This window comes from Biomphalaria glabrata, chromosome 1, assembly GCF_947242115.1.
Source record: "Biomphalaria glabrata chromosome 1, xgBioGlab47.1, whole genome shotgun sequence".
Classification (NCBI taxonomy): domain Eukaryota; kingdom Metazoa; phylum Mollusca; class Gastropoda; family Planorbidae; genus Biomphalaria; species Biomphalaria glabrata.
This window is the reverse complement of record NC_074711.1, coordinates 23,278,578-23,305,370: the sequence shown is the minus strand read 5'-3', so window position 1 is coordinate 23,305,370 and position 26,793 is coordinate 23,278,578. Positions and strand designations below refer to the sequence as shown.

At 31.3% G+C, this 26,793-nt stretch overlaps 3 protein-coding genes across 8 annotated transcripts in view; 2 read left to right on the top strand and 1 right to left on the bottom strand.

Moving 5' to 3' along the window:
* LOC106080104 (uncharacterized) overlaps positions 1-6,756 on the top strand; it is a 345,965-nt gene extending 339,209 nt beyond the window's left edge. Inside the window, exons 34-43 of the mRNA XM_056028968.1 lie at positions 80-243; positions 565-720; positions 1,434-1,736; positions 1,845-1,979; positions 2,380-2,574; positions 2,819-2,866; positions 3,020-3,163; positions 3,283-3,516; positions 4,292-4,415; positions 4,655-6,756. Coding sequence (XP_055884943.1) covers positions 80-243; positions 565-720; positions 1,434-1,736; positions 1,845-1,979; positions 2,380-2,574; positions 2,819-2,866; positions 3,020-3,163; positions 3,283-3,516; positions 4,292-4,415; positions 4,655-4,821 — 1,670 coding nt within the window. The 3' untranslated portion in view covers positions 4,822-6,756. The remainder of the gene's footprint in view (positions 1-79; positions 244-564; positions 721-1,433; positions 1,737-1,844; positions 1,980-2,379; positions 2,575-2,818; positions 2,867-3,019; positions 3,164-3,282; positions 3,517-4,291; positions 4,416-4,654) is intronic.
* A 1,439-nt stretch (positions 6,757-8,195) lies between these two features.
* On the bottom strand, positions 8,196-18,413 carry LOC106080103 (histidine protein methyltransferase 1 homolog). Of its 2 annotated transcripts, XM_013241417.2 has the most exons (9): positions 18,217-18,410; positions 17,521-17,657; positions 15,901-16,063; positions 15,418-15,518; positions 14,738-14,812; positions 13,457-13,581; positions 13,100-13,198; positions 10,049-10,164; positions 8,196-9,904 (listed from the first exon to the last, which is right to left on the bottom strand). In XM_013241417.2, the coding sequence occupies exons 1-9, from the start codon at positions 18,254-18,256 to the stop codon at positions 9,858-9,860; spliced, it is 903 nt and encodes a 300-aa protein (XP_013096871.2). In that variant the 5' UTR covers positions 18,257-18,410; the 3' UTR covers positions 8,196-9,857. The 2 variants fall into 2 exon arrangements, 1 of the variants encoding a protein (XP_013096871.2); XR_008777886.1 differs by lacking the exons at positions 10,049-10,164; positions 13,100-13,198 and adding an exon at positions 11,737-11,819 and having other exon boundaries at positions 18,217-18,413.
* The window catches only part of LOC106080102 (uncharacterized), an 18,397-nt gene continuing 10,014 nt past the window's right edge, over positions 18,411-26,793 (top strand). Inside the window, exons 1-4 of one of the 5 annotated variants that reach the window (XM_056029012.1) lie at positions 18,411-18,428; positions 23,237-23,418; positions 25,274-25,406; positions 26,518-26,635. In XM_056029012.1, coding sequence (XP_055884987.1) covers positions 23,290-23,418; positions 25,274-25,406; positions 26,518-26,635 — 380 coding nt within the window. In that variant the 5' untranslated portion in view covers positions 18,411-18,428; positions 23,237-23,289. Of the gene's footprint in view, positions 18,429-18,561; positions 18,583-18,736; positions 18,835-18,863; positions 18,974-23,236; positions 23,419-25,273; positions 25,407-26,517; positions 26,636-26,793 lie in introns of those variants that run through there. The other 4 variants (XM_056029006.1, XM_056028980.1, XM_056028999.1 and 1 more) reach the window with 4 other exon arrangements.

Below are 26,793 nucleotides of genomic sequence, written 5' to 3'. Positions count from 1 at the left end.
TAATCGATGTTATTTATTTCTAGTCAGAACTAAAATTAATAAGAAATAATTATTAATTTTTTATTTTTTTTTCTTCTAGATGTGGCAATGTCTTTGAACACTGCCATGTTTGAACAAAATGGACGAAGTGGCTACATTCTGAAGCCATCTGTCATGTGGGATAAAACTCATGTCATGTTTAACCGTTTCAATCCTTGGGACAAAGAGTTTGATGGTTTGCATACCACAATCTTAACACTACAGGTGAGTGAAACAAAGGGAGATTATCTAAAATCACATGACTTGTAAATGACAGTTTCAGCTACAGTTTTACTGCTTCTATTTCCACATAATGCTTTTTGTCTTTCAATATTTCTCTGCCCATATCATCCAGACATAATGCAAATGAAAGGTAACTATTGTGACAACCTGCTGATCTAAAGCCAATGCTAATCTGATTTTTTGTCCTAAATGAGAACACTTTTAATTAACTGCATAAAAATTAAATCTCTGAAAAGAAAATTCTTAGATAAAGTGTCAATGCTGCAAAAGAACTGCTAAATAATCCTTTTTATATTTGAATAGATCATCTCAGGACAGTATGTCAGTCAACATTACTCTACCAATGTTCAAGTGGAAGTAGAAGTTATTGGTATTCCAGTGGACTGTGCCAAACAGAAAACCAAAGTTGTGCCAAAGAATGCTCTCAACCCAATATGGAATGATATCTTCACTTTTCAGGTTTGTTTCATAAAAATTTCTAAAATATTTTGCATTTACTGGGATGTATGTCTATTTTTCAGCAAAATTATCAGGAAGGGCAAAAAATAAAAAGTTTGAAACTAATTATGCCATTTATAAATGTTTGAAAAAGCTTCATTACTGCAAGGCAAGGAGAACAGTTATCATCAGAGAACTAAATGCAGTCTACAAACTAAGAGCTAAAGCAGGTAACACTGCAACAGACCCAACTACCCATACCTTGTTTGCAGTCATCTTTTCAAAGCAAAGATTGGATTTCATAGCCATCTTAGAGTTGATAGGAAATCACTTTGTGCTTATTCTCATCTTTGACCATGAAGGAGGAAATATATTTAGTTTTGTATTTAGAATATTTTTAAATATATCATAAACAGAAAGCCATGTTTAAAATACCTTTTTTTTTTTTAAATATGACATTCATTTTGAATAGCTTACTTAAAAAGCGAACTATATTTTCGTTCTAAATCTTCCAGCTTTATTTGCATTTTGTACTGATTTGATTCTACTCCTTTTAGCATTGAAATATTGAATAATTATAATAGTGAGTTTTAACCATTATAATATAAATTATATGCATTTTCTTTTAAGAAATATTTGTATTTTTTAAAGAGTAGTAACTGAGACTAAAAATGTTTTAGCTTTCCTTTTTTCATAAATGAATCAATGATTTCAAATGTTTGATTTATTTTCAGGTTCTTTTTGCAGACCTAGCTTTTATTAGATTTGTTGTCATTGATGCCAGCACTAGTCATCTGGTCACACAGAGAGTGATTCCTCTAAAATGTCTTCGGCCAGGCTATCGACATGTACGGTTGCGAAATGGATCAGGTCAGCCCCAAGAGTTGTCTACCTTATTTGTTTACAGCAAACATGAAGAAGAGCTTCTAGAGACCAGAAATGGGTTGGAAAATTTCAGTGTTTCAACCTCCAAGAGAATGTCCATTTTTTCTAAAGTCAGAGAACTCTCTGATACAAGTAAACAAGATTCCAAAGAGGTATTCTTTTTGTTTATATTATTGGGACATTAATGGGTCTTTATTTATTTTTTGTATTTGAACATGCTAATTTCTTTTTTCTTCTTTTTTTTTTTTTTTTTTCAATAGCAGGTGCCCAATACAGCTGGTACTAAACTGAAACGCAGAATGTTTTTTATTAGTGTCTTTGGAGTAACTGCCCCTGATGAATACATTATACTGAAGGTTACACAAGACTCTACTGTAGCTGACACTATAGCTCAAGTAAGTATATAAAGTGCTTGTGTATTAAATGTTATGAATACTCCATTTTTTTGGTTATTTTTACCCTTACAGCAAGAGCTATAGACATCTACCAATACATTTACATAGACATTTCAGAGTTTTATTTAATATATGCTATATAATTTAAATTTTTTTAAAAATTAAATAGTAAACTAAAATGCTTGCTATAATATACTGATTTCTACAAAAATCTCTAGGAGTTTTATTGATAGGAGGCCTAAAGCTGAAGATCTATTTTGTTATGAAAAATGTTTTTTTTTAGCTCATTGCAATCTATTTTATTGCTTCTTTTTGTTTTATGATAATTGGCTTACTTTTTTATTAATGATTTGATTTGTGTATTTTTTTGCTGTATTATTTAATGTGTGTACTACTATAGGCATTGACAAAAGTTGGTCGACTGGATGAAAAAATTGCTGATTATGTTCTGGTTGAAGATGTGCAAAGTGGTTGGGAAAAGAAAGACCAGGAGAAAGCTAGTTGTCAGAGAATACTTGATGTTGGAGAGAAAGTGTTAGCTGCACAGAACAAATGGAAAGGTGCTGGGAAGTTCATCTTGAGAAAACTCAGTGATGTAAGTAGATGGCTTGTTATTTATTTTGATACAAAACTAAGTACTGTACATGACAAAAAATGTAATTTCATATAGATTTACTATATATTTATATATTTATACTAAAGAATTAATACATTAATAAAGATTCACTAGATAGTTATATAGTTTTTTACAAATCAAAGTAGTTCATAATTAACAGATATATATTAAACAATAAGATTTCTATATCAATAAAATGTACCAACAAAATGTTTTTTTTCAGGATCCAAGCAGTAGGGCATGGATGACAACTATGTTAAAAGAACAAAAGGTTTGATATTTTTAAGAATATTTAATTTCATTCATAAAAGGAAGATTGCAAATCAACATGATATTTAATACAAGACTAAGGTTATTGTTTCTAAAGCCAAGATATATATCAAGTACTAAATATTAAGTGTGTGTATGTGTCTATACATTTCAGCGTCAAATGGAAGAATTCAGTACAACAGATTGGGAGGGAGAAGAGCATATGTTCTTAGTTTGTGTTTTCAATGTTTCCCCTGACCAGCCATACACCATTTTCAAGGCTCCTGTAACAAGTACAGCTCAAGATATTATTACACAGGTACTGCTTCAGTCAGTTTTACTCTTTAGTGAATCTCTAATGCACGCTTGTCAATGTGAGTGAATCCAATGCACAAAGTTGTTTGCTTTATTGACATTGACATTTGTTTCTTTTTCAAGGCTATGAAGAAAGCTCATAGAGCCAACACAGAAGACCCTCGAGACTTTGTTCTGCTTGAGGAAGTCAGCGAGTTACATCAGTCCAGCTCATCAAAGAAATTGGGAGGTGAGAAAAGTGATACTTCAAGAACTCTTGCTGATGATGAAAATGTGTACCAAGCCCAAAATGACTGGAGAACCGCAGCTGGTAGATTTGTTTTGATGAACAGATCAGAGATTAGCATGGATGAAGAGGTGGGTATCTCTCTCTGTATGTCTAGCCCATGACATGGATGAAGAGGTGGGTCTCTCTATCTCTCTCTGTCTATATATATATATATATAGTCCCTGGCATGGATGCAAAGATGAGTATCTCTCTCTCTCTCTCTGTATATACATATATATATATATATATATATCTTGACCCTGGCATGGATGAAGAGGTGGGTTTATCTCTTTATAACTAGTCCCTTCTCTACAAAACTTGTTTTGAACAAAGATCTATTGCATTAAGAATCCTGGAAATTTGATACCACATGATAAAATCTAATACTGAGATCTTCTAATGAAAAATTGACTTAGCTATGTTCACCAATGAAACAGTGTCTTTGTCTAGAGGATATATTATACAAACCATTTCAGTTTGATTCATAACCTGGGAGTATATAAACAAGGGATATAACTATCATACCAAAATATCAACAAAGTAACATATTCACTCTCGCCATACCGCCCCCTGACAACATCTAACTAAGGCATATAAATGTGTTACAAGGAGACCATCCCCAGCATACAAAAAAAACTAAAAAATTATACTGCATACCAGTGCATTGTGACTCTATATCACTTCTATAGCTTCTTTATCCATAGCAAATTCTATGGAGAGAAAAAAATTAATCTTGGGAGAACTACAATGCAACTGATTCAAATAAGCAATAGAGTATTTTTAGTTTTGCAAATCTATCTTGTTATAATGAAATAGCTTAATATTTAAACCTGGTCAGTGACATGAGTTCTATTTTTTTTTCAGGACAAAAAACGTCTCAGTAAAGGATCCATTTCAAAAGGCAGCAATTTCTCTAAAAGATTTGGATCTAAACGCCTTTCACGCAATACAACTCCTGGAGAAAAACTTCTCGCTTATCCACAACCTGGTAAGTTATTCAGCATTGAAATAAAGCATGTAATCCATTCATGTTTTAACATATATTTGTAAGGCAATGTTATAAGTAGCAATGTACTTACTTACTTACTTAGGTCCTCCCACGCTGTTCGGCGCATTGGGTGGCAAGCTGTCTCCACAATGTAACAAATCTTTAAAAATTTTAAGTAAAATGTTACAGTTAACCAGATAAATAGCTTATTTATTTCCAAAATTATTTTTCTATTTCAGAAACATTTCACAGATCCATCAGTTTCCCATCTCAAGTGAATAGTACATCAATTGTTTCCAAGGCTACAGCTCCTTCACCCACATTATCCCCAGCTCCTCCAGAAAGATCAGGACCTTTCAGAATCTCAAAAAAGATATCAAAACTTAGTTTCAAACTCAACAAATGACCTTTTCTATTAACAGATATCAAATTTTAATCAATGGGTCTATATGGAAGTTAATTTGAATAAGTGACAACCTGTTTTCATTTCATGAAAAGTGTTGAGAAAAACAAAGTCCTCCTGTGTCTAATCAAAATGAGACTACCCTACAAAAAACTCAATGTGACTTAACTGTTATTTATCTATCCTGGGCCTTCAGATATATCTATATACCTACTGTGAAGTAAGTGCCAAAATGAAGCTACTATACATTGTGAGCAAAACATTCAGTTTTCAGTGGATTACGTTTTCTGAATAAAGGAGATAAACTTTTTGTTAGATAGGCTGTGAACACATTTATTTTGTTTTAAACTTTATAGTTTGTATTCGTCAATTAGTTTCCACTTTTAGGTCTTTAAATATTATTTATTACTATATGCTAGTACCGGTATTACATTATTCATATGTAGACATTAACACTTAATGTTCTCATCAATAATACACAATTTTCTTTAGGATTTACACATCATATCTTAAATGTTTGAACTGTGATATAATCAAAGGGAATCTGAAGTGCCAATTATTCCTTCTGTTGGACTAAACAGTTTCTATAGAGCCACAATGGATAAATCAGATTCTCCAAAGTGTGAGGAAATATATTTGGTGTATAAATTGTATATATACATAACATGGTCAGATTTTTATCTGTTTCTTTATAATGATTGTATTAATATAGTAAATAGACACTGCTCCACAATAAAGCAATGAGTTCTGTAGGCTACAGTTTGTCTTTTGAGACATTTGTTTTTTTATCCATCACATGCTTGGTAGATCAAAAAAACAAAAACCAATGAAGGTGCATGAAGTTTCTCTAAAGTTTGTGATTGAGTATGCCTTATAGTCTAATTATTTTATGCATATTTAAATGATATTGTTTAAAAGGATGGACTTCAAAAGCACACATGTAGTTTATTATAATTATAGCATATTGTTGTTGTTGTTTTTTTTGTCATTCCAACTGACATTCAGTTGTTTTAAAGAGTCTGTAAATGTGTTTGATTTTGTCCTCATGTATACTCCCACAATGCCCAAGTTAAACCTCATCCAATACAATTATATGGATGAATTTTAAACACAACATTTGTAATTACCCCAACTATTTATATTTCTTTGTGTTAGTAAGTATTGTACTTTAATAAAGATATGTTGTTTTGTTTAACTACTGGCTGCTTAGAGTTGATTTTATTTATAAGTTTACAGTGTACTACTATATAGTCTCTTAGGGTTGATGTTGTGTTAAGTAGTACAAAGCATCATACAGAAGTATGTGATGCACAGCTCCTTTGAGTTTCAAATGTATTTCATGTTGATTTTTTATCTGTAGGTTTTCAGTTTCTTTACAAAGCAACATAATGTACTTACCTAGCATAAGAACCTGTATTGATATGGTACCTTTTTTTACTTGATTGTATACCACATCTAAAGCATGACTGCCTAGTCATGTGGTATGCACACTAGACTGTTGTTAATTTGTCTTGATGGTCCCGGGTTCATATTGTGCCTGTTGCCATCCCCCATCATTCTGACGGGGTTTGGACAAGGAAGTAGAATATCTTCAAGTCTGAAGGAACATCTGAAACATTTAAAACATTTTACAAACAAAGCATGCTCAGTGCATCCAGCCCAATCTCTTTCGCGGACATATGGGGAAAGAGGTATCTAGGAGAAAGTTTCTGTGCTGTTTAGGCACTTAGCAAACACAACTCTCGAGTTGGGATTCCAATTGGAGCTACCTTGTTAGGTTGCAGAACAGTTTTTGCCAGTAATCCACTCATCAAACTTTGAAGAGGCTATGATCTATTTGTTAATGTAATAGTAGATATACTAGATGTAGAAATACTATATTAATAAACAGACTAGCTGTTACTGTGTGAAATGCTACTATATTATTATCCTTTCATTTACGTTTACTTGAAGTATTTTAGCATATTACATTTATAAATTGTTTCTTAGTTAAACACTCTAGCATTTAGAAATACATGTCATAAATTTCATTTAGTTAAAAATCTCCAAGACAATTTTATTGAGAAATATAAATGATGCTATATTGTTTATTTATCAATGGCATTGAATAGAGCAGATCAGTAATTATACAAAATAATGAACACCTGGTCTTTACAGTATGGTGTCTGGCATTTGAGTCGATGTTTAACTTCCTTCCCCGCAAAGAACAATCTACAATCTTCCAACTAAGAACAGGACACACACCACTATTAAATTACCACCTGAACAAAATAAACTCCACACAACTACCCCTTTGCAGACACTGCACCCACCCCTTTGAAACCGTAAACCATATCCTCTTTGAATGCCCCTCCCTAATCCACCTTAGGCAGACCCTACTTCCACTACAGCCCAAAATAACCAACACCCTGTACGGCAGTGCTGAACAACTGAAGAAAACAGCACACATTTTTTTTCCTTGGCACAGTCTGCAAAAGAGCTCACAGCTCAGCAGCAATAAAGCTGGCTAGAAGAAGAAGAAGAGTCTTTGTTTTATACTTTTAACTGCCCTACTGAAAATTAAAATGCTATTGACAAATAATCTTTTTTTCCTAGAATGCACATCAATTAATTTTCTTCTAAAACCTACTGTAATCAACCCTAAATATCTAATGTTGAGATACATTATTAGTACATTTATATATATATATATATCTAGTCCAATTAATCTCATTAGATTTGAAATAATGATTGTAATTAGATTTTCAATTTGATTTATTTCACAATAAAGGAGACATCATGTTCAGCTGTGAACTAAAACTAATTTTTAAAAAGCCTAATAAATTTAAAATATATATATATTATTTTTTTTTGTAAAAATATGTGCTAATGTCTTTCAGTCTTTTGGACACATTGTTTTAAAACATTAAATGTGTACTATTTGTGCAGAACACATCTTTTTTATGATTAGTTTACTGGTACTTTGTTTTTGAAGTTAGATTTCTCTATACTAAAAACTAAAATGAAAAAAAGCCATATCTTTATTTCAAAAAGAAAAGAATACTACTGGTAAAGTGCTTAATAAAGAAAAATTATTTGTATTTCACACAGGGATGATTAATTAATTTTTCAGCTGTAGCAAAAGAGAATCCCAACAAAGATCTTTCTGATTCTGATAGAGAAGACAAGTCTGACACAGAAGACATCATACTAAAAAGTAGATATGCTTATCTACTACTTTTAAACATTTATTCTAGAAAAATTAATTCATAAAAATAATTTATATTTATAATTTGACTCTTTTTTCCACTTACTGTTCTATTCCGTTTCCATATAAGGTATTGATAAAGAACACAAAAGATGTTCATTCTTACTACTGGATTTATTCCAGACCTTGATCATGCATATCATGTTTATTAAACATATGAACAGGACAAATGTTTCAGCATTGTTATTCAGAAAGTGCAATATCTGTACCTAATTTATGTGTGCACGAGCACACAAGTATTTCTTATTATACCTTACATATGTGTTATGAAACATGTGTCAATTTTTGTACATTGCTAGACATCCACAATACTTACCCCTCTCTTACATTCCTTCACAATTTGTATGTCAAATCATTATCTCCACCCCCCCCCTTTTTTTTTTATCTACTCATCATTTCCCCATTTTATGTGTTATTTTATTTTTTAAATACTTTTTAATACTAATTACCATTTCAAAATATCTTTTGTAACTGTAAATATATTTTTAAAAATTAATTTCCAAGAATCACACCCTAAGAAAAACCATATGCTTTTTTTGCTCATTTCAGTGAAATATACAGATAAATAATTCAAGAATTCCATAAGAATGAATGAAGACATTATTACTTTTATTGATCGTAAGCAATTCTACCTTCATTTTATGTTTGCAGTAATATGTACAGAAGAACACCACTCATTTCCATTTTTATGTTGGATGATGGCTTCTCTTATTTAAAAAGACCAAAGGTATAACATCAAAATATAATTAATTTACAACTGATATGTTTGGCTTGATAGAATGTGGCATGGAAAAGTTAGCTAAATAGAAAATTACAAATGTAAATGTATAACTATTTTTTTTAAAGCCATAGAGACTGTATCAATAAATGAAGGTATAGTAAATGTGTGTAAGTTACTTCTCTGACCACTGTTAATATGAGCTTAGTACATACATGGTCTACAGTTTTCACATAGAATAGTGTTTTAAATGTATCAGCATCTACTTTTTGTATATTATTTAGTATTTTAGACTATTTAGTTGTTTTTTTTTCCTCAATTTTAGATGTGAAAATCAAAACAAGATTGAGCCCTTATTGCCTTTTAATGTAACAAACTTTCAGCTGAATTGAATGATTGATGATGAACAAATAATTGTAACACTTATATTGTTAAGAGAAAAACATACTTACTGGAAATAATAATAAGAATTATTTTCCATTCCATTGCAACATACAAACACATTGGCCATCAAACTAATAACTCTTCTTAAAAAATAAAATTATAATCTCAGAGATACATAAAATGTTATACCTGGTGTTACATTTTGAATGTACTGTAGTCAAAGTGGATTCAGTCAAGTTGTAAAAATATTTATACACAAACTTGTGACAGCTATAATAAATTTCTACTTTGATGATGTAGCCAACATATATGTTGTCTTATAAGTTCATGAGAACAAAGTATTTTTTTAAGAGTTTGAAAGTGATAACAGTAAAACTGAGCAAAAAAACTTTTGTGATACTGCGGCACTGTCAATGTAATTGTACTGCATTCTTGATTTTGTTGTATCTTTTTTCATAATGAATACTTGTGTTTTTCTAATTTAAATATTGTATAGGAAACTTGGTTGTAAAAAAAAAAAGTTTTGTTATTTGTAACATTAAAAGTTTTAAAAAAAAAATTACAAGGAATATATGAATAAAGTGTTGACCTTTTTAACACTAAAATGCTTCCAATTTTTGTTTGCTTTTTATTACCATCACAACAGAAAACATAATTTATGATGAACACTTCAATATTTTCATAAGGGCATCAACTTGCGCAAACTCGTTTCAATGAAATTATTTGTCGAGGAACACCTGGCAAAAAAAGGTAAAAAATACTGTTTCAAATAATCTGTGCTCTTTCTGTTCAGTTATATTTCACACTTTTCCTACATAATATTGAGATTTTTTTACAATTGAATAGCAAATATTTGAATTATAAAAATTAAATGTACAAACCTTCTTGTATAGTAACTATTGTATCTACTGTGAATACATTACAGCTTCTCACATAATTCACAAATGTGTCTAAACTACCACCAACTCCAAAATAATATGTTTTAGCTGCGACCAAGCTTCACAAAAATTTAAGAAAAATTACATTTTTTTAAATACAAGAATGCAAGTGTTCCACACAAACTTGTTAGAGAGCCTAAAGGTCCCACTTCCACACAAACTTGTTAGAGAGCCTAAAGGTCCCACTTCCACACAAACTTGTTAGAGAGCTTAAAGGTCCCACTTCCAAACAAACTTGTTAAAGAGCATAAAGGTCCCACTTCCACACAAACTTGTTAGAGAGTCTAAAGGTCCCACTTCCACACAAACTTGTTAGAGAGCCTAAAGGTCCCACTTCCACACAAACTTGTTAGAGAGCCTAAAGGTCCCACTTACACTTCACTACACCCAAGCTCACACATAAATCACATTAACACTTCAATTAATTTGGATCCCAAACAATTACAGGAACTCACTTTAAAATCTTTAGTGAAAAGATTATTTGTACATGTGTACTGAGTCTTTATAACAAAAGGACACTCCTTTGGAAGACTATAAGTAGATTTAGCATGTAAGAATATATTTTAAGCATACAGTAAACACTTTTAAATTTATAAAAGTATGTACCCTGAACAGTAACACATGGCATAATAGATTTTAATTTTGTTTTATAAATAATGTGTATGAATGTACATATATACAAATATCATGGGCGTAGCCGGGGGGGGGGGGGGGATTTAGTTACTGATTTTTTGCTTTGATTTAGTTTATTTTAGGTGAGATTTTAATACTAAACCATCACTTGCCCCATCACAGCCAAGGGTTTTTGAGTTTAAAACCCCTACCAGAGGGTTTTGAGTTTAAGACCCCTAGTAGGGGGTTTTGAGTTTAAAACCCCCTACCAGGGGGTTTTGCATTTAAAACCCCTTACCAGGGGGTTTTGATTTTAAAACCTCTACCAGGGATTTAAGCAGTAAAATCAACCTCTTCAATAACAAAAAACAAAACAAAAAATGCAAACGACAATCCCCAAATTTCAAGAGCACAGTTAAGGAAGACTTTGATTTTAAAACCCCCTCCAAAATTTACAATAAACCCCCTCTTTAATATAAAAAAAGCAAATTACACTCTCAAAATTTTGAAGGGTTTTGAGTTTACCCCCACCTCTTCAGTAGGGTTTGAAGCTAAAAAATACCTCTTCAATATATAAAAAAGCTAATTACGCACTCAAAATGTTATGAGCTAAATGGGTTTTAATTCAGTTTTGAGTTTAAGCCCCCCTTCAGTGGTGTATGAAGCTAAAAAATACCTCTTTAATATTAAAAACAAAGCAAATTATACACTCAAAATCCTATGAGTATAGTCAGAGGGGTTTTGAGTTTAAACTCCCCTCCAGTGGATTTTAAAGCTAAAAAATACATTTTCAATATAAAAAAAAAAGCCAGTTACAGAGCGTTTTGAGGTGGAAAACCTCTATCTTCAATATTATTCTAAAGCAAACTACAATTACCAAATACTATGACCGTAGCTAAATGGGGTTTTGAATTTTAAAAAAACAACTCCAGAGATTTTTTAGTTTAAAACCCCCAACAGATGATTTTGATGATAAAACTTCCCTTTTTGATATAAAATCTAAAGCAAACTACAGTCACCTAATTCCAGGAGCGTATTCAAGAGAGGTTACACATTTCTACCAGTGGCAGGGCTCCAATAATAAAGGGCAGTAAACAGTCATCTGCAAAATTGAAAAACACTCAACGTGGCTCAACAAATATGGCTAAGACATATTTTAGGAGTAAGTTATAGAGATCGGGTCTAAATCAACTGGGAGTCGACCCCTTAGTAAGATTGTGACAAAGTGTCTCATGAGGTTTGCGGGACATGTTCTCCGACAAAATGAATTATGCATAAGAGTTGCCATGACAATCCTATTAAGTACAACTTGGCCCCACACATTCATGGAGGACCTTAGGGTAGGTGGGAAGAGGCTTCAGACATTACTAGTGACATATAAGTTTCCTGCAAGGCAGGAGTGGGGTGGCACGCGTTTCTCGATATTCCCAGTGTCAGAGTCGCCATTGGTCGCGGCGGATTCCTCCACTAGCGCGCCAGGGAACGGGCTAGTTAGAGCCTAGCTCGTGGACGCCGACCGGTCCGCCCGACGCAGCCCGCTAAGGCCGCGCCAGTCAGTCCAGTCTTTGCCCAAAGTGAGACCCGCGAATCAGCCGAGTCCCAGGAGAACCCGACCAACCCTCGAGTTGGTGTCCAGCGCTATCCGCTTTTCGGAGATCCCGTTAGGTCTCTTACTCACCGTTGCCCCGGGGCCCCACAGGGGGGGGCTGGACATAACCCCTTTGAGTTCCTTTTACACTTGCCGGCTGCTCATTCATCAGCGGCAAGCAACCAGTACCCTTGGCCACTCCAGGAGAGCGGAGTGTTCACGCGGCGACCACGATGAGGTGGTACTGGAACGCCGCGATTACTAGTGACAGATTTTTGTGGAAACAGATTGGCAGCAAATGTGCCGAACGGGGCGGGAGGGTCTAAGTCAAAAAGCACATTAGGTTTTTGAAATAAAACTTTTTAATAGCAGGAAAATGCACTGTAGATACCTCAGAATATGCATTTTGTTGGCTTTCAATACCAGAAATAGTGCTCCTAGCGCTTCCTCAGACCCCCTTGCTGGCAATGGCGGGGAGTCTACAGTTTTTCCACTAACTCCAGAAAGAAATTCTAGGGCACAATAAACGTCTTCCGAAAGAATGAAGGGTCAGAATATAATAAAGATTATGTTCACACACACATACATACATATAAATAATTTTTTTTCGAATTTGTCATAATTCTGCACAAACAATTTAGTTAATAGGTTGTTTTTTTTTTTGTAATGACTTATGCAAGACGATATGACAATTTTACAAATGTGACCTAATTCTGATATTTTAAGTATATCGCTGATCTTTATAGAAGTTTCTTACAAACATTTAATTCAAATCACTTTCAACAAAAGGATACATTACGCCATCATCAGTAAGGGACGTGCTAAATATGTCATGAAGTTTGGAATAATTCTCAGGATTGTAGATTGTTTCTGCAGTTAATATAACATCATACCTAAAAATAGTTTTGAATATTTTGTTTCTATCATTATATAAATCCAAGGTACCGGTATATAGATATACTTATTCAATTTTTTTTATTATAACCTAACAAATAGAAAAAAAAGTGTTTTAAAAAACATCATTTTTCTCTGATAATTTCAAATTTTCGTGCAACTACAATATATAGTGAAAATGAAATCTCAGTAAATTTAAATAATATAAATGATTCACAATAGATTCTGGCATTTTCAACAATTATACCTGATTATACCTGAGTTTATGTTCTGTTGCTATCTTGTTTAAACCGCTCCAGTCACCAGCGAAATAGCGACAATGCTGTTCTGTACTATTTCTTACCACATTGGGTTGAGTTAGTAGTTTTAAGACATCTATATTCTTGAAAGTTAAGAATTAAAAACAGACATCTAATATTGTTTTAAAATTTAAAAAAAAATAATTAAAAAAATGGCTTGGTCGTATTGGTTTAATTAAACAAGGGAAAAAATTATGTCCTAAAGACAAAACAAAAAAATGAAAAATATTTTACACAACATCAAACTAAATTACAAACATTCAGATTAGTACAAATTTAAGTGCCAGTGAATAACTGTATAGAGATGTTTACTAAACATTACTATATCAATATGAAAACAAAGATCAATTGTGTTATGAAGCTTTCCTCAACTAGAAAAAAAAAAAACTACAATGAACAAAAATTGTATCTGTTCAGAATTAGTTTTGGCTATCAATACAGAAAAGAAATTCTTATATATGCTGGTTTGAAAGCACAGGAAACTGGGTAGTGAAGGCAGGACTTATCTTTAGAATGGTGTGATAGTTTCACAAAAGAAAGATTTAGGTTGTTTCCATCTCATTGAAAGCAAAATCCTAAAGCCAAAAATATTTTTCCATCTGGCTTCTTGCAATGTCTTAATTCAGGTGAGATTTTTGAAAATGAATAATTACAAGTTAAATCCACTCCAAATTTCACTTCTGCTCCCAGAAGTATATAATCTCTTCTGGCAATTCTAAGAGTCATGAGTGTGAATTCAGGTCGTTCCCTTCGCTGTTATCAGCAGTACATCTCTTGGCTGGCTTGGTCATGTTCACAGAATGCCACAAGGACAACTCTCACAAGACATTCTGTATGGTGATCTAAGAGAAGGCAGGAGAGCTGCTGGTCACCCACTTTTAAAGTATACTGATGTATGCAAACGCAACATTAATCTCTTCAAAATCCCATCAAACAGCTGGGAAAAAGAGGCACTGGATTGATCCAAATGGATAGCAAGCATAAAGAAAGGGTCCTGGATTGCAGATTGCATACACACCAAAGTAAAAAGACATAAAATGCCACAAGACTTAAGAAGCCTAATGTCTTATTTTGGAAACTCTTTAAAACATGAAAGTACAAAAATCTTAAAGAAATACAAAATCCTTAAATTTTTGTAGTACAAAGATAAGAGTACTAATAATCTTCTATTATGGGAAAGCAAAAATAAAACTTTAAACAAGTATTTTTCAAAACAAAGTTTTGAACAACATAACTTACATAATCTTGAAAATCCACTCTTTTTGCACCAGCCTTTAAGCTGTACAGCCCTGGTAATCCAGCACCACAACCAAGCTTTTTATTGATTGAATTGTAAAAAAAAACCAATTTCTCACTTGTCAGATAAATTTCTTTGATATTAAAAATACTAAATAGAAAATCAGATAAAACTTTAAAATAAATACACCTTTGAATGTCTGATTAATGTGAATGTGGTTTGTTTTTTCTAGACTTGACTAAATAACTGTTAGCAATTAAATTATTATATTTTAAAACTTGTTGGTTTTAGTTCACACCTAGTCTAAACATAGACCTTGAATGACTCTTCTGTTAAAAGAAACCTTTCCATTAACAAATATTTATTTAAACCTGAGTATTTTAAATCTACTGGGAAGGAAGTTCATTCATGACTTTAAAATAGTAGTGTGACTTGCAACTTCTTTATTTCCAATAACAATAGTGCCCATGCCTTTTTTACAAATCAGGTTTACTTTAGAAAAGTATAGTACTGGTACCCAACAAGGATACTTTCCTTGTATTAAAACATAACTCCCAGGCAATGCTTCTCAGCTTCACTGTGGCACTCAGGTGGAAACAGTCATTAGAGGAGACTATTAGGCCAATAGGGAAGCAAAAAAAGAACCCCTGTTGGGGTGTCTTGTATCACAAACATGACTGACCTCTAAAACAACTTTTCCTTTAACCTCCAAAATGTGTCTAGACTCAGAAGATGATAAATATTTCACTAAATCAATGCCACACTCCCATATCTTGAGACCACCTTCAAAGTAGAACAAAAGCAATTTAGTAATTAAGTATTTGAAGTACATTATTTTAATAATTGGATGAGTTCATTATTTTTGGTGAAAAGAGGAAAGGTTTGATCCTTATGATTTTTAATCAAATAAAAACTTCTTTCAGATTTTATTTTAGTTCTGGATTCTTGTCTTTTGAAAGAAATTCAACTCCCCTCCCCATTTTCCTGAAAAAAATATCTAAAGAGTGATAACTAACTAGATTATCCTGGAATCCCCAACTAAATTATCTTATCCTGGAATCCCCAACTAAATTATCGAACAGGAATTATTGCTTCTTAAGTATTCAAAATATGTGCAAGTAGTTTTAAAAAGAACAAATATCATTAACAACATAATTGAACTGACCTTCATAAGTTCCAGGCACAAGGTCAGAATGAGCATTGATAGCATCTAAAACTGTCTTAGATGACTGGATGGCATCTTCTTGATTCAGCAATTCCTTCTCTATACATTTGGTGTTTACGATTTGGAAAAAATGCTCCCCAAAAGTAAGAGTTTTAAAAGGTAACTGAGGTCATGGATTAGAGAGAAAGAAAACCTACTAAGTCATAGTTTAAAAGTGTAGACATCAGAAAAATTACAGTTTAAAGCAAAATAATATGCAAACTAAGCTTTTGACACATTTCAATGATGTCTGGGTCTAATACAAGATTCACAATAACTGAACATGCAAAAATTAACTATGTATTCTTTGTTAGAGAGAGGCATTAAGAGGAATGGAGAGAGATGTTCAACAAATCATAAGTGGTGCCCAAAAAGTCAAAAAAAATAAGGAGCAAATGAAGGTCATGGTGATCAACCAACAAGAAACAACCTACACTCTTAAGCCTAGTACAAGATTCACAATAACTGTGCAACAAGTTGCTGCGGTGAAAAAAATCAACCAACAAGAGTGAACCTACAAGAGGCCCTTCATAACATCAGTTTAATCTGAACTATCCTAAATATGAATGTTCAAAATATTTGGTTCATACTAAGTATCCAACTTGATGTCAAACTTAAAGAAATTGAAGTGCTTGAAGTATAATAAAAATCTGTTTTAAGCAAGCATAAGAAATCTTCTTAGCATGAAAACCATACGTTCAGGTGGAAAGTAATCAGTATTACCCATTACAAATATATACAGAATTTCAATTAGATAAATAGGTGAGTTGATATTACATTGTATGTTTTGGCAAAAAGAAAGATAATGTTAGATTTAACAGAAAGTTATACACATCTTTTTAAATTTTACTTTTAATGCTATTTAAAAACTAAATCACTTTTTTTTAAATTGCTGTTCACATCTTTCATTCTTATAGCATCCTCAGTGCAATATGTCTCAATCTCTAAGCGGACATGTGGGGAGATGGGTTTTTTGCCACTCAGCCAAATGAACTTCTTAACAAATAATGAATAATAGAAAGTTAATGAGACATATTTTTCAATAACTACTTAAGACACTGGTATTGTGTGGTTATTACAAGTATACAACATCAGACATTAAGTCTGATGACACAATGACCGAATGTAGTCAGTAATATTTAAGATGGTGAAGAACCAACAGAAATAATCTTGAATGAATTGAATATATTATAATTCCAAATGCAATCATTTCATTCATAAACACACTAAGTATTCCAAGGAATTCCAAGAACAAAATTTGAATAAAAATACATTTTATAAATAAAGATTTAACATCCAGCTTGAAAGTTATGGACCCTGAGTTTACACATTTTGCCCCTCAAATAGTCTCTAATTTAACCATCTTCTAGAATATGCTGGGTTATCTGGGTTGGAGTTATTGAGTTGCTTAATTAAATTTGTATTTTCCATGGTCTATTTTATTTATATGCTGACTTCTGGAGTAAAAAAGGTATATATAGACTAGCCCTAAAAATCATATTTACATTCTGCCAACCTGGACAAGTTGTATTATGTGCCACAACTAAATTTTTTTTTTTTTTTTTTTTTAAGAATATATACCTTGGAAATAACACTACTGTTGTAAAAATCTGTTACTTCCACAGCAGGCAAAGATATTAATTTTTGGTCTTTAGTTTCTTTTGTATCTTTGCTGACATCTACTGAAGCATTGTTGAATTTATTGTTGGTATGCTCTCCTGTGAAAGAGAAAAACATGAGATAAATCCTCTCTTTAAAATGAAAGCAATATTTTTTTTTAATATTTTGAATTTTTGTAGTTAATGTTAGAAAAATTAATTGTTCATATTCATTATATTTCCTTTCAATAAGCACTTGTGCTTGGTTGTGCCATATAAAAAAATACTGAGCATGCCAAATCTACCAAACCATGACCTCTAGAGGTCTTTGTAAATAAAATTGTGTTAAATTATTAATGGGAATGTTGATTAATGTGTGAGCAACTTTACATTAGTACACTACCATAGAAGTCTAGTCAGTCTACTATTATAATTATAATAAATTATATTCTCAGTCTACTATTATAATTATAATAATAAATTATATTCTAGATCCAATCTATTCTTCTATAGACTTGTCGTCACTTGTATAGACTATATAGATACTATTTATATACTATTATAATATTCTATATATTTAATATATATATATATAAAATAGTATATATAGATTACAGTATAGACATAGATCTAGATCTAGAATAATCTAAATCAGATTTATATATTATAATATATCTACCTTCATCATCGTGAGCATTGAAATTAAACATAAAAGACATTTTTTAAGTGTAGTGTAGCATAGATGGGCTTTCAGTTTCTCAGCTTCTGTAGCACAGTGTAACTAACAGTGTGTAAGCAGATCTAGAGTCTATGTTATATATAACTGTCAGTCTATTACTATACTAGTCGATTAATCGACAATGAGTTCAATGAGGCACAATCATGACAATGGTGACAATGAATGACAATGATTGAATGATTGACAGTCACAATGCTAGATGATACTAGATGAATAGATTATAGATCTATTTATTAAATTAATTATAGATCTTGATCTACAGTAATAGTCTTTACTCTTCTGGACTAGATTCTAAACTACGTCTACGTAAATCTAATTGTCTTCTTTTTTTAAGTAACGTCTGTAATCTTTAAGTCAGTCAATAACATAGGTTTAGATCTATGTGATCTAAATAAGTGAATTCTTTTTCTTATACTTCTTTCTCCTTTTTATTCTTCTTCTGTGGAGTGGTAACTCTTTAGTTTATAAAGGTAGAAATCGAATTTGCAAGCATGTATTGTTGATTTAGAAATCTAGATCTAGATATAGCCTATATATATAGTCTAGATTCTATCCCAAGTAGGCCTACTAGATTACTAGATTAATAACTAGATTGTTACTAGATCTAGTCTGTAGAGATATCTAGATATAGATTGAATTGTTAAAATTGTGACTAAATTTAATTGTCTAAGTATAGACTTAGGGTGCCAGATTCGAGGTAATCATGAAGATGAGCGTCAAAAATGCTGATCCTGATTACTGATACTGATAGATCTAGATCTAGATTCTATAGACTACTATAGTCTATAGTGACAGTCTATATTACTTAAATTTTAACTTACTTATAAATTGACTTAACTTAATAATTGAACAGGTACTGAGGTAGTCAGGTAAAACAATATACTAGATCTAATCATAATATAATAGATCTATAGTAGATTATTATATTAGGCACACCCAGTGACACCGTATTCTGGAACTAGGTCAAATTTTTATTTTATTTTTTTTTATTTGGTGACGGTTTAACTTACAAAAAAAAACTGAAAGCAGATTCTTATTCTTCAACTAAAGGACTATAAAAATAGCTGTGTTTCTTTGAATTACCACTCATGAGTCATTGTCAAGATTTTATTTTAAAATAAATCAGGTCACTTCATGCTCCTATAATAAATCATAAATAAATGCAGTTTTTGTGCTTTCTCCTTTAGCGCACATCGAGCACCGTTAAGAAACACCACTATGTTATTGCTAATAAATTATATGTGTTAATTAAAAATTATTTAGATTGTATTAAAAGAAGTAGATTCACATCTGCAATAAAAAATATGTATTTATAGTATATTGCCTCTCTCTCTCTCTCTAGATATAATAATATATATATATATATATGCCTACCTATATAATCTATGTGTAGAAACAGACAGAAATAAATCTATATAATTATAGATCTATAAATTAATTATTATAATTTAATAAACATGATATTTTCAACTAGGCTACATGTATTCTCTGTCTCTTTCTTTTAATTCCCATCCAAGAACCCTCTTCTTTTCATAATTTGGATGTTCGTTTTGTTATACCTTAACATCCCCTCCCTCCCATAGATGCTTATAATTCTTTTCATGACTCTCTCCCCCTTCCCTCCACTGCCTGTATGATAGGTTGTGACACTACACGCTTAGTGTATACCTCTCCTCACCACCAGCGCTCGCCTGGCGTGATCACATGCAGTGGGCATGGTCTCTGGCTTCAAATTAGCAGCCCGCACTTTTTCTTTCATTCATAAATTATATATTCTAGATATCTCGATCTAGGTCACATTTATTTATTTAAAAAAATCATAGATTTATTAATCCCAATAATATTTCTTATTACGATTTTGCCTTGTGCACTATAGGAGAATGTGTTTAATTAATTATTATTCATTGAAACACCTCCTTTTTTAATTTTATTTAACAGCTAACAGCATGAATGTGTTTGGAATGTCTTTCTAAAGATGTTTGGAAGCTTATTTTGATAGATCCACCAGCCTACGATCAAACAGGCTCATAATATAGCCTTCATCCCTTATATGGGTATGAATTGCCGGGGGAGGTTAAAACAATAGCTTTACATACTTGGTTACAGAGAATCTAAAAAACTGCCATCTGCTTTGGAAAAGCGGAACAAAAATACAGGAACTTATCTAAAATTGGACATGCACTGTCCCGAAACGTCGTTTTTAGCTCCAAACATAAAAACAAATTAATTATAAACAAAAAAAGTGACGTGTTTCTTAAAGGAGAATTCGATGAGCTGTGCCTAATATAAGAAGCTACTATATATAATGAATAGATTCTAGAATATTCTAGATCTATATCAAATCAATTAGAGTAGAGATCTAGATCTATCTAATTGATTCTAATTCTACTATTCTAGATTTCATTCTATGCATCTCTCTTCCTATTCTAGAAAATAGATCTAAGAGTAAGACTAAATCTAAGTATTAGACCTTGATCTACACTTCTAGTGTTAGTTTGATTAAAACAATAATTTGATTTTTCTACATTATCTGTTGCTTCTTTAGATCTATTAATTATTAATCTATTACTAACTAAATCTAGATCTAAATTAATAAAAGATTTTTGCTTCATTATCTATAAGTATATTAATAAACAAGGAAACTTCGTTTTAATAATATTTTATTTATAAGTATTTTATTACTACTTCCAGTAGCATTGATAGCAAAATGGCTACTTTCGATTTGGTGGTCATTTTGGCATTCATATACCAAGACGTCCAAGAGCGCCGTCCAAAATAGCTTAATAATCACACGTGATTCTTATGTAGATATGGATACTAAAAATTACTAACCAATATAAATAATTACATAATAAAAATAAAAAAGTTATCATAGCTGGAACACACCCTAATTTTGGAAACTTTACAAAAAACGACCTAGTTAACCAATCCTGTCAATAGGTACTTCGATAAAAATTTCAAAATGATCACAATGCAAAGGAACCTATTTAGTTAGATAGAGTTTGAGAGGATGATTTCCAATGATACCAATTTTATATTGCTAAGTTAATTGTGAGGGAAGTTATTAAATTTTTAGTGGCCAAAAATTAGCCTTTGACACCTTTGTAAAGCAAAAAAAAATCTGTGACCAAAACAACTGACAGTTGAACTTAAATTAACTGTATTATAAAAAGTCTTAAAGATATGGGGTTGAAACTTCACACTCTTTTACATTAACCAGTATTCTGTTAAAATAAATTTAAAAAATAAGACCAAGCAATAAAATCTTTGAAAAAAAGTGAATTAATATATATTAAAAAAAAAGCCTTCGACAAAAAATAAAAATATATGTGATTTTGTCATCATATGAGCCCAAAAATCACAAATAAAATAAATCAGAGATCTGTATTGTGTTTTATTTTGTTTAATTATAATTCTACTGTATTTAAATAGCTACTTATATGCATCAGATAGATATTTCTTATAAATTATAAATGAAAATAGCACTGCGCAGAAAAATATTTCCTAAAATTTAATGACTATAAGTTTCATAAACTTCATAAAAAAACAGTTTTAACCTTTTTGTAGAGCACTGGCAATTAATCATTTTAAAATGCCTGAATTTAAATTAAATGCTTTAAAAATTAGATTGTAAATGAAAAATTTCTTGCATCGGACAATAAAATAAAAAAGAAACCTTGCGATTTTTTTAGAAGTTATTAAAAGATCTTTTACTTGAATTTTTGTGCAGTAATAGCTCATCATTTTAAAAATATAATGTACTCATTTATTAACTATTAATTTACATGTATACTAATAGAAAAAAACAACACACACAAAAAAAAATTAATAGTTCGCTGAGCTAAAAATATGGAGAAAAAAAAATAATATTTAATATTATTATTTTAAAATATTTATTTTTATTTTAAAATTTGCAGATTACAAAGTCATTATAATAAAGACACATTCCCTCTCCATAATCTAGCATTCAATCACTATAAAAGTTAATCTAAATGAAAAATTCCTATGTGTCCTTCTAAAAATAGCTCGGGATAGACAGAAATTGACCATTTCCAGTAAATCACAGTGTTGGTTGTTACTAAAAATAGATTTTAACCATCAACTTTGAAAATTATTATCTAAAGAGTGCGCCAAGCTACAAAGTTCAAACTTAGCACACAGATATATATTAACATGCTGAATTAAATAGAATTAGTGAGATTGTTGTAACTATAAACACTTTTATTTTATTTCAAAAAGAAAATTTTACCCTTCTTTGTCTTTGTTAATTTGAATATCAAATATCTTTAAAGTGCGCCAAGAGAATTTAATGAAATTTGAAATATACACATTTCATAATATGATAAATTATTGTAGCAAACAGCATTGTTGTAACTTTTATAGGAAAAAAGTTCTAAAAATGTCAACTTTCACATAAACTTTTGTTAAGAAAAATTTAACAGATTGGCTTCATAAGCAAATAAAAATGATCTCTGATATCTTATGTTTACAAAAGTAATCATAATTAGTCCTCAAATCAAATACAATGTGCTAAAACTCTGATGGGAATGACCACCCCTAAAAAAAGGGTAAAATGTGCTGACACACTTTTCAGCCATTTTTTGGGAGTCAAAAAAAATGGATCTAGGTTAGTTTATCGAAGTACCTACTGTCAAATTTGGTATCAAAAGAATCACCATTTTTTTCCCCTACTAAATGGTACTCTAACCTATAAGATCGTTTAAAAAATAATGACGTTTTACGCACTTTTCCGACAGTAACTGGGGACGCGACTGAAACCATGAAGACCAGCTTTTAAGCACACTTCCGGTAGCACAGAAATAGCGATGTTGAAGTGCCTAATAGATAGATTGAAAATTATATTTTAGATCTGTAGAGAATCTAGATCTAGAGTATTCTAGACTATAAAAAATTTACTAGACTCTATATTTATTATTTTATAATTCACACTATGGACTAGGACAAGGCTGCTAATTGCCATTCATTTGGTAGCTGATTGTATGACTTCTAAAAATGGAGAAAGAATTAAACCTCCTGTTTGACAATTTTTCAACTTCAATTACTTCAACAAAAGGTGTATCATGGTCTCAAAATAACAAAGCTGCTGTTTGTTTTGCAGAGACTATTGTTATTTATCATATTGTAAGTTTATTATATTTAGATTTAAATGTAATGTTATGTCCCATCCTAGATCAAAGGAATCTAAATACAACATTATTCATAGATCTTGAACCCTGCTTTAAAATTTTAATGTCTACACTTTTTTTAATCCTACAAATTAAAAAAACAATATTTAGCAGTTAAGACCAGGCCTCCAACATAGTCAAGTGGTACCAGACATATTGTCTGGAAAAATAGTAAAAGTTATCCTTCTTGGGGTTTGTGTCATTTAAAAGACATTTTTGTATTAAGTGTGAAAATGTCATGCTTTCACTCTGTTGTTTAATGCTTATTGTATGTTATCCACCATAATTCAATTCTTCATATCATGTTTAAACCCACAAATGGCTGCCAGGTAGTGTGGTATGCACGCTGGACTGTTGTTTGTTTCATTTCAATGGCCCTGGGTTCATACCTTGCCTGTTCCAATTATCTTGTTAGAGGTTTTGACTAAGAAGTAGATTATCTTTAACTGTGAAGGAACATCCAAAACATGTAAACAAACAAAACATAATTAATATCAGCTCATACATTCAGGACTGCTCAAAACAAGCTTGTTACCTGAAGATCCTTAATATTTATTTATTTATTTAAAATTATTTGTGTGATTTTATTTTTTTATTACATCTTAAGTATCATACTAATGCTAAAAGAGCATAATTTTCACTTATCAGCACACACAGTGGTTAAAAGAATTAGACATTGACTCAGTAAGATGTTTTTTACTTACAAAGTAAGTTCTGAAGAAAATGTTATGTTTGGAGTTCCACGTGTATGTTTGCCTTAGTAAAAAGTCCTTTGTCTCAGAAATATTACTTTTATTTTAATTTTGCAGTAAAGCCTTTGATTTTACTAACATTTTATTAAATACACTGTGAGCCTTGAAATAAGGATGGCCTTCACCTGTGGCTCAGATATTGAGTCCGGCGGAACTCTTCTCACTAACAGGAGAAGGGGCAAAGGCAAGTAACTGGTGCCTTAACCAGTAAGCTTCGGGTAGGAGGGGCTCATTAGCCATGTCTGGCTACCCACCTAGGAAAAGGAAAACTCTGAATTCAAACCTCTGTTGCCTTGCTGCTATACCCAATCATGGGAAAGTCTTCGGGAGTCAACCCTGAAGAAAAATCAGGAGCTGGTGACCCTAAAGCAGTTTGCAGCACCCAGTGCTACACTCTGGAAGAACCTGCGATGCCGCTGACCCCAAACTGTATCAGCACTGCCGTTCCTTTGGATACATCAGCTGCGTGGAGAGGGGGGAACTGATGTGTGGACGACATCGTTCCGACCACAGCTAATGTCCAGGCATTCATCTCACCAAGATGATCCATAGTCGTTCGTGACTGAAGGAGGCCATATTGTAAGCCTAGCTTTTAATATTTACTAAGTCTTTTTTTTTTTCCTTTGTAATGTTGTGTCTCTTCAGAGCATGCTGATGTTAGGTTGAAAACGTCTAGGCAAAGTTAGGTGTTGGTTAGCGGGCTGGCTACCATCACCCATGTAAATTATTGGTATTAGAAATATGGAAAATAAGTTTTTTCAATCCTTTAAACCTTTTGTTTTTTTTAAAGAAAGCTTTACTTTTTTTTTTATCTATCTAGTAATATTGGTACAATATCAAATAAACTACCCAACATATAACCACGTAATAAATTATCCCATCCATCACAATGCTACCATATCACATTATATATACAACCCTATAGAGAAGGTCCATTTATAAATTATAATTCAAAACAAAATAAAAAATACCAATAAGTTATTAAACTCCTCTTTTACTTTTGCTTTTAAACTCATAATGTAATTTTTTTATTATTATTTTTTAATTTTCCTTTCCCAGACCTGTGCGGAGTACAATGGTTATGCATTTAAAACCATTCTTCATAAAATATTTGACATCTTGAGTCTCAATAAATGTTGCTTCCCTGAAGGAATACTTCATTTAAAAAATTCATTTTCAAACTTAAATGAAAGTAAGTTTGATGTTTACTACTGTAAGTAGTATTTCTCAAAGCTTAACCTCAAAATATCAAATGCTATAAAAAAAAATGTATCTGTATTTCAAATGTAATTATTTTGTTGTAAGGCTAATGTAAATTATTTGCTAGAACTAGTAAGTTTTTAATTACATTTAAGTATAAAGGAATGAATCTACAATTTAAGAATATTTGTTATAAAAATTAAATAATTGTTTCTAATACAAATGATAGACCTGTATATTTCTATTATAATCTAATATATATAGTAGAATGTAAGGTGGAGGTATATACATGTCTGACAAAAATATGATGAAATTAGGCATAAACACTGCTTAGATAATAGCAGGGATCTTAGGGTGTATGTAAATTTGCCCTAAACAAGATAGATTTAGGTCAATGAGACATCTTGACTTAGATTTTAACTATTAAAACAGCATAGATGCCTATAATATGATAAAACAAACTGTGGGCTGAATGGTAAAGCGATTGGCTTTCAAACCGAATCCTGGGTTCAAATCTCAGTGAAGACTTGGATTTTTAATTTCTTTATTTTTAGACACCCTTGAGTCCATCCTAATGTCACCTGACTTTGGTTGAGAAAAGTAAAGGTGGTTGATCATTGTGCTGGCTACCTTAACCATCAGCCATATTATATTTACTAACAGACAATTGTGTATTGTAGTATAAAGTTTTATATTCCCCTTTAGAAAATTCAGTTTTGTTTGTCTCTTTATCATTTAAAAATGCTGCTACTACCTAATAAAAGTTCCTTCCTTCTTAAATTTACCTGTAGGAATGTTTGTTTATCTTGAATAATTGTTAATGACTAAAATGATATGGTGAACTGATGTGGGTAACATAGGGTTCAACTTTGAATTGTTAACAGCTTTGGCCATCCATGATTTAACATTCAACTTGTACATCTTGCAATGCTTTAAGTTTAAAGTATAATTTGACTACTTTTTTTTTTTTTTCCATCATCCAAGAAGTTTATAATGCAAGGACCTGCTAGCGTTATAAAATATAGGATAATCTTTTATTCAATTGTTTAAAATACTAAATATAATCCATGTTTTCCTTTTTTTTTTTTTTTTTTTTTTTAAAGCTGAAAAAGAAAGATTTTTAACAGATGCTACACTCTGTAATGCTTATATTTATCCGCTGGAAATTTGGAATACATTTAAGCTAGCCAAATTTTCACCTGTAGATTATGATTTTATGGGGTGAGTTTAACTTATTTCTAGTTTGTTTGTTTTTTTAATTAATATTGCGGTTGAGAATAAGTACATTTATATATATTAATATTTTAAAAAATGTTTTTGAAACAATTGCGAGGTGGTTATTTTGTAATAATCTTTTATTTTAATCCTTACTCTTTTTT

Excerpts from the sequence above, each read along its gene's own strand:
- LOC106080103 (XM_013241417.2), bottom strand. The coding sequence starts at position 18,256 with ATGTCTTTTATGTTTAATTTCAATGCTCACGATGATGAAG. Across the intron at positions 13,582-14,737 it reads GAGTGGATTTTCAAGATTAT|AATATAGATGTCTTAAAACT; the intron begins GTAAGTTATGTT and ends TTAACTTTCAAG. Across the intron at positions 13,199-13,456 it reads GCAACAGAACATAAACTCAG|GTATGATGTTATATTAACTG; the intron begins GTATAATCAGGT and ends AACTATTTTTAG.